At 43.6% G+C, this 13,010-nt stretch overlaps 1 protein-coding gene across 1 annotated transcript; it reads right to left on the reverse strand.

Annotated features, from left to right (window-relative positions):
- Positions 1-1,183: 1,183 nt before the first annotated feature.
- LOC139649230 (zinc fingers and homeoboxes protein 1-like) lies at positions 1,184-10,119 on the reverse strand. Its single transcript, XM_071525572.1, has 7 exons — positions 9,906-10,119; positions 9,131-9,597; positions 7,257-7,460; positions 6,207-6,422; positions 5,187-5,351; positions 3,555-4,793; positions 1,184-3,217 (listed from the first exon to the last, which is right to left on the reverse strand). The coding sequence occupies exons 1-7, from the start codon at positions 10,117-10,119 to the stop codon at positions 2,921-2,923; spliced, it is 2,802 nt and encodes a 933-aa protein (XP_071381673.1). The 3' UTR covers positions 1,184-2,920.
- Positions 10,120-13,010: the final 2,891 nt, after the last annotated feature.

The raw sequence follows: 13,010 nt of genomic DNA on the forward strand, positions 1-13,010 counted from the left end.
AATATCTGATGTCCATATGATTCACAATTTCTCCCTCATCATCTGTCAAGAGTTGGTGAAATTCTGCTCAAACAACAACAGCCATGTAGGCACATAGGTTTATCTTTTCAAAGCTTCATCAGCGTCCATCCACTATCGGTGAAGAACTGCAGTTCAGACAGCTTTCCATCTGTCGTCTTCGCCATCCGAACACAGTAAAGCGTGGTGAGAACAGTTAGAGAGAGGAACAGTATTTGGTAGACTTCCCACCACAATAAGGTGAGGGGAATGCTGTGCTGTTCCTTCAGGCACCACAACACATTTTGAACATTTCCTTCCACAAAGAAGATACCCCAAGAACGTCTAATGTCCAAATCGTCTGAACAGGACACAAGTTTTAACCATCAGTCTGTTGAAAATGTCCCCATAGCCCTGTCTGTCTATCTGTCTGCCTGTGGATTCACAGCTTCAGAAGACAGAGAGCCAGCAGGACACTGCTAACACGTATGGAAACTCGTCTTGGGAAGTGCACATCTTTAAACTTGGCATGAGTATTACAACAGTGGACTGGAGGAGAAGGGTAAAGTCTCGGGAGGGGGGCGAAAGAGAGATGGGGGAGAATTACCTTGTATTAAAGTAACAAGACAAAAAACAAAAAATAAAAAAAATAAAACACATGCACATTTCCAACAGGAGCGAAGTTTAAAAATGGGACTCTCATTGTGCAATTTAGTTGAAAGAAAGTGGGCGATTGTTCCAGAAGAGTTTTTTGAGACATATAAACATCCAGCTCCCAAACAATACATATTATTAGAAAAGTGGGGAAATTGTTAGGATCCCTCCTCCTGAAAACACAGCAAGGCTAAAAAAGGCAAAATACTGGTTTAGTTTGTAGTCATATAAAACAGATTTGGTCTCTCGGAGCCATTTCATGGTATCATAAGAGATTAAGGTGCCTAATCAGGATTTATTCCACTACATACAGAAGTGGACAAAGTGCATGGTTATTTTAGTTTAGGTGCTTCACTTTTTGCTCTTCACTGCAGACTTGAGTCAAAATACTATTTGAAATACTGTAAAACAGTGCTTCTTAAAGTATGGGTCAAGACCCAAAATGATTTACAGGCCTAATTCTGACAAGAGCTATGAGATATGTTCCACTGAGCCTGGACCTCAAGGCAAGGTGCTGGTGAGGTTAGGGTGCTGTTCACAATATCAAATTGCACTCCTGTCAGTGTAATGAGTTGTGGACTAACTCTAAATTTACAGCGGTGCTGCAGCTGTTGCTCGCAGTTTCATGGTTTAGGGAAAACCCTGTGAAACAAGACTTTGTTAGCATTGGTTTCAGTGGAGACTTTTAAAATCCAGTTTCAAAGGCCCACCGAAATAAAGTTGTGAGAGAAACACTGCTGTGAAGTATTTCGATAAAGAGAGGACTCAGAGGTCTGCCTCACAGTGGCCATTATTCAGTTCACACACTGTGCCTCTGCCTCAGCTGTAGCTCCTCACAACTTAGAAGAAGACGACACACATTCACTAATTTAACTTTGGCACAACAGTCTCTCGCATTGTCTGAATCTACATAAAACCCTTTAAAAAGGTAATAATAGCACAGGATGTGTCCTCCAACATATGGAAGGTGAAAAATGTGTTGAAAAAATGTTAATAGCAATGCATATTTAACACATATTGTGTCATTTTTCAACAGATCTGTAGGTTTTCAGTTTTAAAAATTCAATAATAATAATAATAACAATAACATAACAATTAGCTATAATAAAGGGAAGACTTTTGAGTACACATCCTGCGTTATTTAAAAGCATTATTTTAAAGAGTATATTCTTTCTTGGCATTCATTCAACATTAAGGTACTTTGTCTCATCTCTTAGGCCGGTAACACTTCAAAGGACCAACATTATCAATCTATGCCAAGTCAATCAACTTCTTAGGCCCATGTGACTTTCAGCACTGATTAACATCTGGTCCTTGGGGCGTACTACACAGGTGTTAGCAAAAGGATAACAATAGTTAACAGTAAAATCAACCAGCTCCACAAATAGATGTATGCTAGAAATGAACAAGGTGAGCACTGTGTGTTTTCACTGGGGACGTTATGCAGCTGAAACGTCTTGCTGTGAGATCTATAAGCACCGAAGCACCCTTAAAAACACCACAGATACTCATATTTTTAGTCTGTCTGTGCTGGTAATTTGAAACCAGGGGTGAAACGTTCATAATGTTGGAGGCTATTAGAGATATTAGAGAGTCAAACTGGAGAAAGCAGCATCACTGAGTGGATCGATCTGCCTTATCCTGCCATTTCCAACAAGCAATGATTGCAATTTTAACAAGGGGGGTGGTGGACATGTAAACTGCAAACTCCTCCTCTCTACTTAACAGTCTGCATTCAACAATTTCTTATAAAAGAGGGGCTGTATCTCAATTTCCTGGAACAATTTCAGCTGCCAGGCAGCTTCTCAGTTATTCTTATACAAGGAAACTAGGTCTAATCCAGCCTCCAGTGATTTTAAAGATGGTCCTCTTTCATAATATTCTGGTGATGAAATATGGTCTAACTGGGGTGTTGTTTTTTTTACTGTTTTATCAAAGTTCGGTGTGCTGCTCAACGTTTGCTTGGTTTGGTAGGAACTCTTTCCTTACAATGACTCTTATCTGTTATACCTTACATACAGTCAATAGCAGAACTATTGTGACAGTGAGCTAAAGCTAATAGTCCATCTGTTATCCTCATGTAAAAGTTATTCACATTTATTTTGACAGTATGGTGAATTCATGTTACAAATGAATACACATGTAAATCAATGGAAAAAAAGACTAACTTTAGCTCACTGTCTTAGTACTTCCACTACTGATTATATTTCTATTTGTAACATTCTGTAACGTTTCACCATGTTGAACAGACCCCAGTTTCCCTCCACCACTAGTCCTCAGAACCTGACAGGGATTTCCTGACACTGCGTGACGGTTCCCAAACCTCGCTGTCATCAGAATCATCAACGTCGTCTTCCTCATCCTCTTCCTCATCATCATCCTCCTCATCCTCATCCCCCACCGCTGTGGTGCTCTGCTCCTCAGTGGCCATCGCCGCTTCTGCCTGCGTCTCCTCTCCCTCCTCCTCTCCTGCTTCCTCTCCCTCCATCCTCCCAGCAGCTGGCTCCAGAAAGGGATCTGAGCCCATGTCCAGCCGTCGCTGGACCTCGGCAAACCACTCCCGCACCTTTCCAGGGGGAGAGAAATATCTTAACTTGACAGCTCCGAGGTAAACTGTAACACTCACATCTCACATCCCAATAAATTCTAGAGCTGCATGATATTGACAAATAATCATATTGTGATTATTTTGCTGACTATTGCAGTTCCAATTTTAAGTGCAATTCAGTATTACACAGAGCAAACAAGCAACATTTTTAATGAAACGCTAAGATGTTGTTGCCTAAGATTTGTTCTGTTTGGATGCAATGACATTTTTTTTTCGCAATTGTGCATTTCATTTATAGAAATTGGAATACCATATTTAGCAGTCCACTACTCCCAGCAAAATACCATTTCATTACCTGTTCGTAGCTCATGTTGCTCTTGCCGACGAGCTCGTCCAGATCTTGCTCATTGAGGAAGTGGTGCTTCTGGTAGTACTCCTTCAGGATTTCCCGCCCACCCTTGAATTTCCTTGACGGGGGAGACCGTTCGGCCTCTGCGCTGGAGGAGGCAGACCTCTTCGGCTGCTTCCTGGTTCGGGACCTTCCCCAGCCACGGTTTCGGACACGCCTCTTCCGACTGTTGCCGCTGCCCGTCTTATTGCCTCCTCCGCCATTCAGCCCCTCGGCGCCGCCGCCGCTCTGGTACTGGAAGAACCACTTCAGGTTACCATTCTTCCAAGAGTAGCGCGAGTCTCCAAACCAGTTGACAATGTAGGACCTAGGGAGGCCGCTCTCCTCTGCCAGCCGGTCATACTCTTCTGCTGTGGGCCACTGGGTCCGCACAAAGGCACTCTTCAGAACATGGAGCTGCTCGGGAGACTTTTTACTTTTATCTTTTATGTCTTTGCTGCCGCTGCTGGACGCGGGCAGCTGCTTACTGCGGCCGCCAGGAGGAGTTTGGCTACCTCTCCGAGAAGAGGAGGAGGCAGAAGGAGAAGAAGAGCTCACTCCCCCTGATCCTCCACCTTCTCCTCCTTTTCCTCCCTCCATCTCCGTCCTTCCTGCCTCGGTAGAATCGGAGGAGGAGGCAGCTGGCGTCTTGCGTCTCTCGGTGAACCAGGCATCAATCTCCCTCCGCGTCAGTTTGGTCTCTGTCCTCAGTCGACTCAGTTCTTCATCTGACGGGGTGCTGTTCTTCTCAAAACTCTCCTCCAGTACCACCAGCTGCTCCGGTGTCTTCTCCTTAAACTTCTGCAGGGTGAAGTCTGGGAATGGGTTCCATGTTTTTGGCCGCGTCTCCTTCTCCTTCACGGGAGGCGTGCGTGGAGGATGGGGAGATGTGGGGGTCTCGTCGCTCGAGTCGATGACGATGGTGGTGTTGCTGCTGCTACTGCAGCCGCCGCTCCCTCTGCCCCCTCCCCCCCCATCGTGGAAGACGATGACGTGGCTGTTCTTCGAGTTGCGCTGGTTGTATCTGGTGTCACTGAACCACTTCTTGATCTCTCCCTTTGTCAGGTTGGTGAGCTTCATCAACCGGGCGATTTCTGCGTCGCTGGCAAAGTGGTTTTTCAGGTAGCTGGCTTTGAGCTCTGCCAGTTGCTCTTTGGACTTTTTAGGCCGCATACTGAATGTGTCAGCGCTGAGGGCCGAGTTCTCCTGGGGAGGAAGAGGGGAGAGTTATAGATTAGACAAAGAGTTTTACAGATTGATATCATTGGCATCACCAGAGGAAATGGCTGAGGCAAAATGGCTGCAGATGGGACCTGTGATTTTTTTAAGCTAAAATGGGCACAAGATACAACTGAATATACAAAAAAAGCATTCTACTTCTACAGCCATCATGTGGGAAAATCATTCTATCACCCAACAACCTGCTGCCTGACAACCTGCTGCCTAACTGTCTGGAGAAATAGCCTGAAAACTCTTTTAGGAAATGGTTGGCTTGACCACTCACGCAACAATGTCACAGTGGAGTTCAGAGCCACAAAAACAGACAAGAATTTGTCTAAAAGGCAGCACTGTGTGCTTTCAATTTGGTGGAGTTCCCACCTGTGGAGAAAGGGAGGGTGGCTGGACAGTAGTGGCCCGTTTCAGCTCACTGTTCCCTGGGGTGGGCTGGCAGGAAGCTCCCTTGGAGCTCTGGGACTGGCTGGGCAGCCCTGCCACAGTCAGGGTGATGGGACTGGTCACTGGAAGGTTGCCACCTGGGCCGACCTACACAGAGACAGAAAACCAGGAACAATGGATATGTGTAGCTGAGACAAATTAGATGCAAATTCATTGCTGATTAAAGGGATTATAGTTCTCATTCTAAAGCCCTTTACCTATGGACCGGGACCCAAAATAGGTTTTGGGCATGGTAGATCCCCAAATGATTAAAGCACTGCAATGTTTTTATGTGTTTGGGTGAGTGGAAGCATGCTTTCTTGCACCTGCCACCCAGGGCAAGATTCAATTTCCTCTCCTCTGATGTGTAAAAAATAAAGAGCCCAGCGAGACACCAACAACAACAAATTGACTGCATGAATAAAGACTAAAATGTCCACACAGTGGATGGATAATAAACTAGAGACCTTTCTGTGAACATGAAAAAAAGCTATGCACTTATGAGCTGAAAGAAATAGAGTAGGAATAGAGAATCACACCACAAAAAAGCAATAAGATGTGGAGACGCATGTAACCTTAGACATGACACACATAATATTGTCAACAACAGTATTTTTAAATAATACTTACTTTTGTCCCTTACAGCCAATTATGTTATACATGTTTTATTTTGTCCTCGATACCAGTTCATATCCAGACTGAAGGCATTATTGCCCATTCCAGCTGCAGGTGCACCATCATATATGTTGCCCAACGATATTTGAGGCAAGGTGACACACTGCAAGCAGGAATCAAGCGGTTTGAAGCAAAGTCAAACCGAGTCAAGTCAAACAAGATCTAGAGTAGATCAGGTCAAATCAAAGTCAAATCAAAGTTCAGGTGGAGTCAAGTCAGGTCAAAACAAGGCAAGTTAAAGCCGAGACGAGTCTCGTCAAATATAGCACATATTCTTCCCTTACCTACCTGTGTGAACACCAGGCCGGGCTGGCCCACTATCTGGCAGGTCTGAAGGATGGACTGCAGGCCGTTGGCGGCTGCTGACAGGTGGTGAGCAGGTATGACAGTGATGGTCTGAGGCACCGTGTGCACCGTGCCGTTAAACTGCTTCCTCCTGGCCTCCTCCACTTCCTCTGGAGTCCAGCTGACGCCGTGCTTCAGCCGCTGGGCTGAGAACCACACCTGGAGATAGACACAGAGAAAGCACCTTTCATTGTATCCTGTACAAAAGTAGGTAAAGGTTCAAAATATAGGCTTCAGGCTGCCTGCTTCATAATGAGGTTATTTTTTACTTGGTATATTGAGTAGAGCCACAGTCTTTTGGCACAAAATGATCAAAAACCACAATGGAAATCAGTCTTTGAAATAAGATCATGCATGTGTAACAACAACATGTGTTTGAGTAAATTAAGTAAACTACATAGAAGAACTATGTAGAAATGTATTGTATGTATTGCATTTTTGTATATATGTATTGTACACATTATATATATACACTACTATCACGATACACATTATTAGTGGTATTACACATACACACATGCACATATATACTGTATATGTAGTACTGCTACTAACAGCAGTACTACTAATAATAACTAGAAGATGCTCTGTAGAGCACAAACCTCCATAAACGCTGGACAATTCTCCAACTTGCAAAGCTGCAGCCTCCATAACAGTTTTGTTTGTTTATTGTTTACCTTCTGGGTTTGATTTTGTGATAAAATAGCACATGAATGCAACGCTGTCTAGCAGCCGACTTGGAAGTCCCAGGACCTTCCCACCAGCGCATGAACACAGCCTAGCAGTTGTTCCTTAAAAACAATAATCATCTAATGATGGAAATCCCAGATCCGAATCACCACCAAAACCTGATGAACTGATCCTTGGGCCAAGGGCTACCCGTCCACAAAATTTCAGCCAAACCCGTTTGTAACTTTTTGAGGTATCTTGCTAACAAACAGAAAAACAAAAAGGTAAATATATCTGCTGATAAATCAGACAACTTTTATCTACCTTGATCTGCTCCTCTGTGAACTGGGTCTGTGCAGCCAGGCTGGCGATCTCGGCCATGGAGGGGTAAGGAAACTTCTTATATGTGCTGCCCAGCAGAGGGTTGGTGTCCATGGCCGCGCTGTAGGAGGGGATGCTGCTGAGGGGAATCAGGAGCTGGGGCTGCGCTGCTGCTGCACTCTGCTGGGCCTGGAGAGCCGACAGCACCTGGGACAAAGGAACAGGAAGAGAGGGAGGGAGGTAAACAGAAACCAGGGCTACAACTACTACTACGCATACAACCCGGGACCAAGCCCCCCATTTGGCAAGCATCCATCCTGCTGAAGAGTCCTTGAGCAAGACACCAAGTCCCTACCAGCTCCACAGGTGCTGCTCTGTAGCTGAGCCTGACCTCTGACCTCCTTGTGGAGAGAGTTAAGTGAAAAGACAAATTTTCCCTATAATAAAGTATCAAATTATTATTATTCCTTCCTCATACTACTACTACTACAAGTTACTACTACTACTACTATAAGTACTAATAATAATAATAATACTAATAAAATAATAACAAAGGGGGAATAGAATATAGTAATAATAATAATGATATAAAATATAATACAAAAACAAGAATTTTGAGCATTTAAAATTAAAAAAATTTGTGCTGCATGTACACACACACACATACACACACACACACACACACACACACACACACACACACACACACACACACACACACACACACACACACACACAATCAAGAACTTGTGGATTCACTAACAGAAGCACAATTAAAAGGACACAGAAAGGTCAGAGGTCCACTTACTCTTGATGAACCTACCTCCTACTGCCAGCCTATCTACCACAAACTCAGAATATATCATATACCCTTATTTTCATACCATCAACCTTAATCAACATCATTCATTTTTGTGCTTGTGTCTGTCATATAATTTGTATGTTTTACTCAACTGTTCCTCCCAGTCAGCAGGATGATTCACACAATTGCACCTATCCCTGACTTAGCCTCGATTTACATGGGTCACATAAACATAGCCCTATATATACATAACACACATGCAGTCAACATGTAAGCTACACTCTCTTGATCTTCCCTCAGCCCACATACACAGTTTACAATCTTGTGCCAGTAGTATGTGAATAAAAAACAAGCCAGCTCAGAACCTGACCAAATATGGCATTCCCTGTTCAGCATAAAAGCTAGTGCTCCGACATCGCACTGTGTGTTACCATGCACCGTCTCGACATGAAACCTCTCACGTCATGACACTTCCAATTAAAGGTCCCATATTATAATTCAAATTTTCCTCTACTTATATACATATAGGATCAAAGATGTTTAATGCATCACAACTGGACTTGGCCTTGATTGGCTCCCATCACTAAACAATCAGGCAAGTTTGCAGCATTTGAACACAAAATCATGAAAACAGAATAATATAGCACCTTTAAATTTTGCTGCAACTATAGTACCGCCTCAAAATCTCTTTGGTGGCGTTCATCCTCCTGAATATGGTTCATTAATACAGCCAGACCTTTACAAAAGCCAAAGTATTCTCATCACTGCAGTCACTAAACTAATCTTTTGCTTTTCGTGTAAATGCCTTTCGTCTTTGTATGTGTAAGTGCGTGTTCTCCACTAAACCACTGTCATACCAAAGTTAGTCAAAGCCAGAGTTTCACATATGAAATGGTTGGCCAACAAAGAGGTATGACGATGATGATGTTGGGTCTGGACAGACAGTGAAAGCTATAGCAAATGATTTCCAAGTCTTGTAAGACAATCTTATGTAGTAATGAGAGAAAAAAATCATTAAATATGAAATAGTTCACTAAACCCTTGTATAATTTAGTTTCTCATCTTAGCTCTGTACCTGTGCCAGGCCGGCAGGCAGGACCGTGGGGTTGAGCATGGACGATTTCTTCTGCTGCTCGGAGGAGGGCAGGTTGACCAGCAAACCGCCGCCTCCTAACTTCATGGAGTCGTGGAGCAGCATCTCCACGGGCGTCATCGGCCCCAGAGGTGCCTCGATGGGCTCCTGCTCTCCTCCCTCCTCCCCCTCGCCGCCTCCCCCGAAACCCTCCACCGCCTCGTCTGCCGATTTCAGGGACACGGCTATCCTCTTGGGTTCGGATTTGCTCTTCATCCTCATGATGGGGGTCTTGCTGAGGGAGATGGCGGCCACAGTGGCGGGGTCCTCCCCTCCCTCCTCGGGGGCGTCGCACGGTTGTTCCGGGGTCGGCTGGTCGCTGCTCGGATCCTCCAGAGGGTTTGTGGCGCTGCGTTTCAGCGAGGTACGGAGGACACCGCTGTCCTCCACAGTGGGGAGACTGGGCTCGTCTGTAACAGCAACACAGCTTTTATTTTGACAGAGATTTTCTATTCCTTTCCAGTTAATGCAGATCTATAGTACATTTGAGTACAAGGAGCGTATATATTTTGAGTGATGCTCAGAAGATATTGTTGTCTAATGTGCAATATACAATGATGGTGCAATGATTGACGGATCAAAACAATATATAACTGCAACTGGAATCCAGACTGCTCTGTAGGAAGATGTATTAGCTTCGCAGGGGACGGTGATGCTTTCATACCCGTCCCCTCGGTGTTAACTTTCTAGACAAGAATGGTGACAACGCGGCTCTCACCCATGTCTGGAGGGGTGGGGACCACCACGACCGCCTCACCAAGCTCCTCTGCTGTCGGACCCTCCTCCGCTCCCTCCTTCATCTTCCCCTCCTCCTCCGCCTCTGCCTCCCTCGTCCTCTCCGTCCCCTCCTCCACCTCCTCCACCTCCTCCTGCTCCACCACATCAGAGGGCAGCACCATGCAAGGCGTGGTCGATTTCCGGCGGCTCGACATCCTGGAACCAAACTCTGTTAACTTCTACTCAGCGTCGGGGGGATCTGTGATCGAAGTGCCGAGGCTCACGAGTCTTGGGCGGTTGGGTTCACATGCTCAGGTCCTTAATTGATGTATTTCTGGTGTAAGAAAGAAAGCAAATATGGATAAAGTATGATATATTTATTTCATCTTACAAAGAGTTAAAAGTAAGAACACTTTTGACAACTAGATTCACATTGCTGCTTCAGTGATACATGTGTAGTATAAAAACTTTCCATCACCAAAACCTCAACTGTAGACAAGTTTTCCCACTGGTGTCGCTGTATTGTTGGCATAACAAGACATTATCAATAGTTTGCCTTGCTGCAACGTCAAGAAAGAGTTGCTACATGTGGGACAAAAAGTCAGCAAGCAACAATATTAAAAATGGCAAAATTGAAAACACAAGGACTCTGCATATCACTGACATAAACGCAGATGAAGTAAGGATCTTTAGTAGTTCAACTGGGATGGTCTCTCTTAAATGATTCATTTGTAAACACACACAGGTATTGTTTTACTTTCCCATAAGACATTTTGACTCATCCTAAGCACATTTAAAGCACAATTTGAGTGCATTATAAAACTTATAACCATAATATTGTATACTAAGCAATAATACACACACACACACACACACACATATATATATATGCAATATCTCTGGAATTGCATCAATGCATGTTGGAGTATATAACCAAAAAACACCAGATTGATATTGTGTTATGTGTATTAAAATGTAGCCTATGCCAGCCTATACCTACACAAACTGCTACGGAGTGAACACTGAGACTTCATTGACTCAAAGTGCTCAGGGAGAGAAGTGTAGTGTGATTTGACTGGTAACTGTTTATAATGGCTGACAGAAAGCATGATCCATGTGGGTCTATAAACAAATTTCAAGTGCAATTTGTGGTTTTCAACGATTTACGTTCGATACCAACATCAGTGACCAATGTAACTTTATGCATGTCTTATTCCCCCATTATACACAGTGAGCAGGGATGTAGTGGAGGGTAACCCACCTCAACTCGATTTACCAGCCTATGCATTCATGGTATTGAGTTTACCCACATTATTAGGCTGACATAAGAGGAATTGTACCTTAATTAATAGTATACATCATAGTAATTAACATCAAACTGATTCAAGTAACTGGAGGACATGATCTTTTCAGAAAAAACAGCATAAATTGATGCTTTTCTGACAATAAGCCTGATTTTTGTGTGTATTTGTGGTTGTTTCTTCCAGTGATCACTGGCTAAAGGTCATGGTTTGCCCACCATCTTATTTACCATCACACCATTCACTGTGATACAGGTGTTATACTAAATGTTATGCCTACTTCTTAGACATGACTGCAATAACTTTGAGACCAACTTTTCATGACTGCGATTAAAGATGTGACTGCTAGCAAAACCGGTTTCAAAAATGATACTGTGTAACTGCATACAGTATGCTATTACTGTACTGCCAGCATGAGACAATTTGCATTAGCAGTTAAATAATTCTGAGGTGTGAGCTAATTCATTACTACACAAAAGCAATAAAAGACCACACAAGCACGCCTAACTTAGCTCTACAGCATCTAGCCAGTGTGTGAGGTGGGCTAACTAGCCGGTTAGCTGGGCCAGTCATTATTATTGATCATGTCTGGTGGTAAACTTACTGTAACTACTGAAATGTGCACAGTGTTGCTACCGGGCTGCCGAGACGAAGAGTAATTTCCTGGGTCTCGGCAGGGCAGCCTCCAGCCTCTGTCTGTCGGTATCTGTCGCTGTCTCTCCCGCCCCCGGCCAACCGTTCAACCCCAACCCGGCCGGGACTGCAGTATTTCGGCTTGCGGGTCTCCCAAAAACCAGCGGAGGGAGGCAGGCAGACAGACGGAATCGACGAGACTCGGGTCTACAGCTTCTGTCTGCAGATGCTGAAAACACCGGACATCTCCCTCCGTTTGAAACAGGTATTTTCAGCCACAATCACGCCTTTGTAAACTTATCCAAACAAAAGCACGACAATTACATTCATAGCTGGTCCGTTGATACTGTGCTGGTTTGCTGACCTAATTCTCTGATATTTTTTAACGGCAGATTTTTTTTTTTAATGATCAAACGGCGTCATCATTCAATGTGATACGTCCTGACGTCATTCCTCGGCGACTCTCGGTGCTGTTAAAATTATGGAAACTTGACAAAATGTACAATGTTTTACATCTATAATGTGTTCTTCATTAGGTAGATAGATATTCGCCGTGCGGTAAGAAATTTGGTATTAAACGGCGTGCAAACGGGGCCATAAATCTCTTGTTTACCGCCCCGGCTGGCTGCCAAAACGTCCTTACATGACCTGTCATCTCGGGCTGCGTTCAGTAGGACACAGCATTACAAGCTACTTGAGGACAACACCAGCACTCTTTCCATCACTACAACTCATCCTTTCTTTTGTATGCTGTTTTTATGCTTTTCTTTTTTCATATTTAATTTATGTTTGTTTCCATTATGCCTTGGTTTTTATTTTTATTGCAAAGCGCTCTGCAAATACTCTTCTATTAATACCTCTACGAAAAAGAACTAAACTTATATAACTTAAAAATATACCATCCTATAGTAATACCACTATGAAAAAATACCATAAAAACTGCAGTTCTAGGTTAAAAATATACCATCCTATAGTAATACCACTATGAACAAAATACTATAAAATTACTATTTAGTACCAGACACACAGTTTAAGTTCCTAAAGGCATATTATAGCTATTTTTTGGAAGGATATTATTTTGGTGTAAACTTTCTAAGTTACCTGTAGAAATGTATGCTTTGCCAGCAGCTAATAAATTCAAGACAGAGTGACTGTATCCCAAATGCAGAAAA

Source organism: Centroberyx affinis, unplaced genomic scaffold (genome assembly GCF_046629955.1).
Source record: "Centroberyx affinis isolate AG114_WGS23_722 - 3 ecotype Tasmania unplaced genomic scaffold, CSIRO-AGI_Caff_v1 ptg001306l_1, whole genome shotgun sequence".
NCBI classification, from domain to species: Eukaryota; Metazoa; Chordata; class Actinopteri; order Beryciformes; family Berycidae; genus Centroberyx; species Centroberyx affinis.

Bases quoted from the DNA above. Each gene is read 5' to 3' on its own strand.
- LOC139649230 (XM_071525572.1), bottom strand. From the start codon at position 10,119: ATGTCGAGCCGCCGGAAATCGACCACGCCTTGCATGGTGCTGCCCTCT. The intron at 5,352-6,206 runs GTAGGTAAGGGA...GTCTCTGTGTAG, and splicing joins CCGGCCTGGTGTTCACACAG to GTCGGCCCAGGTGGCAACCT. The intron at 4,794-5,186 runs GTGGGAACTCCA...CTTCCTCCCCAG, and splicing joins CACCCTCCCTTTCTCCACAG to GAGAACTCGGCCCTCAGCGC.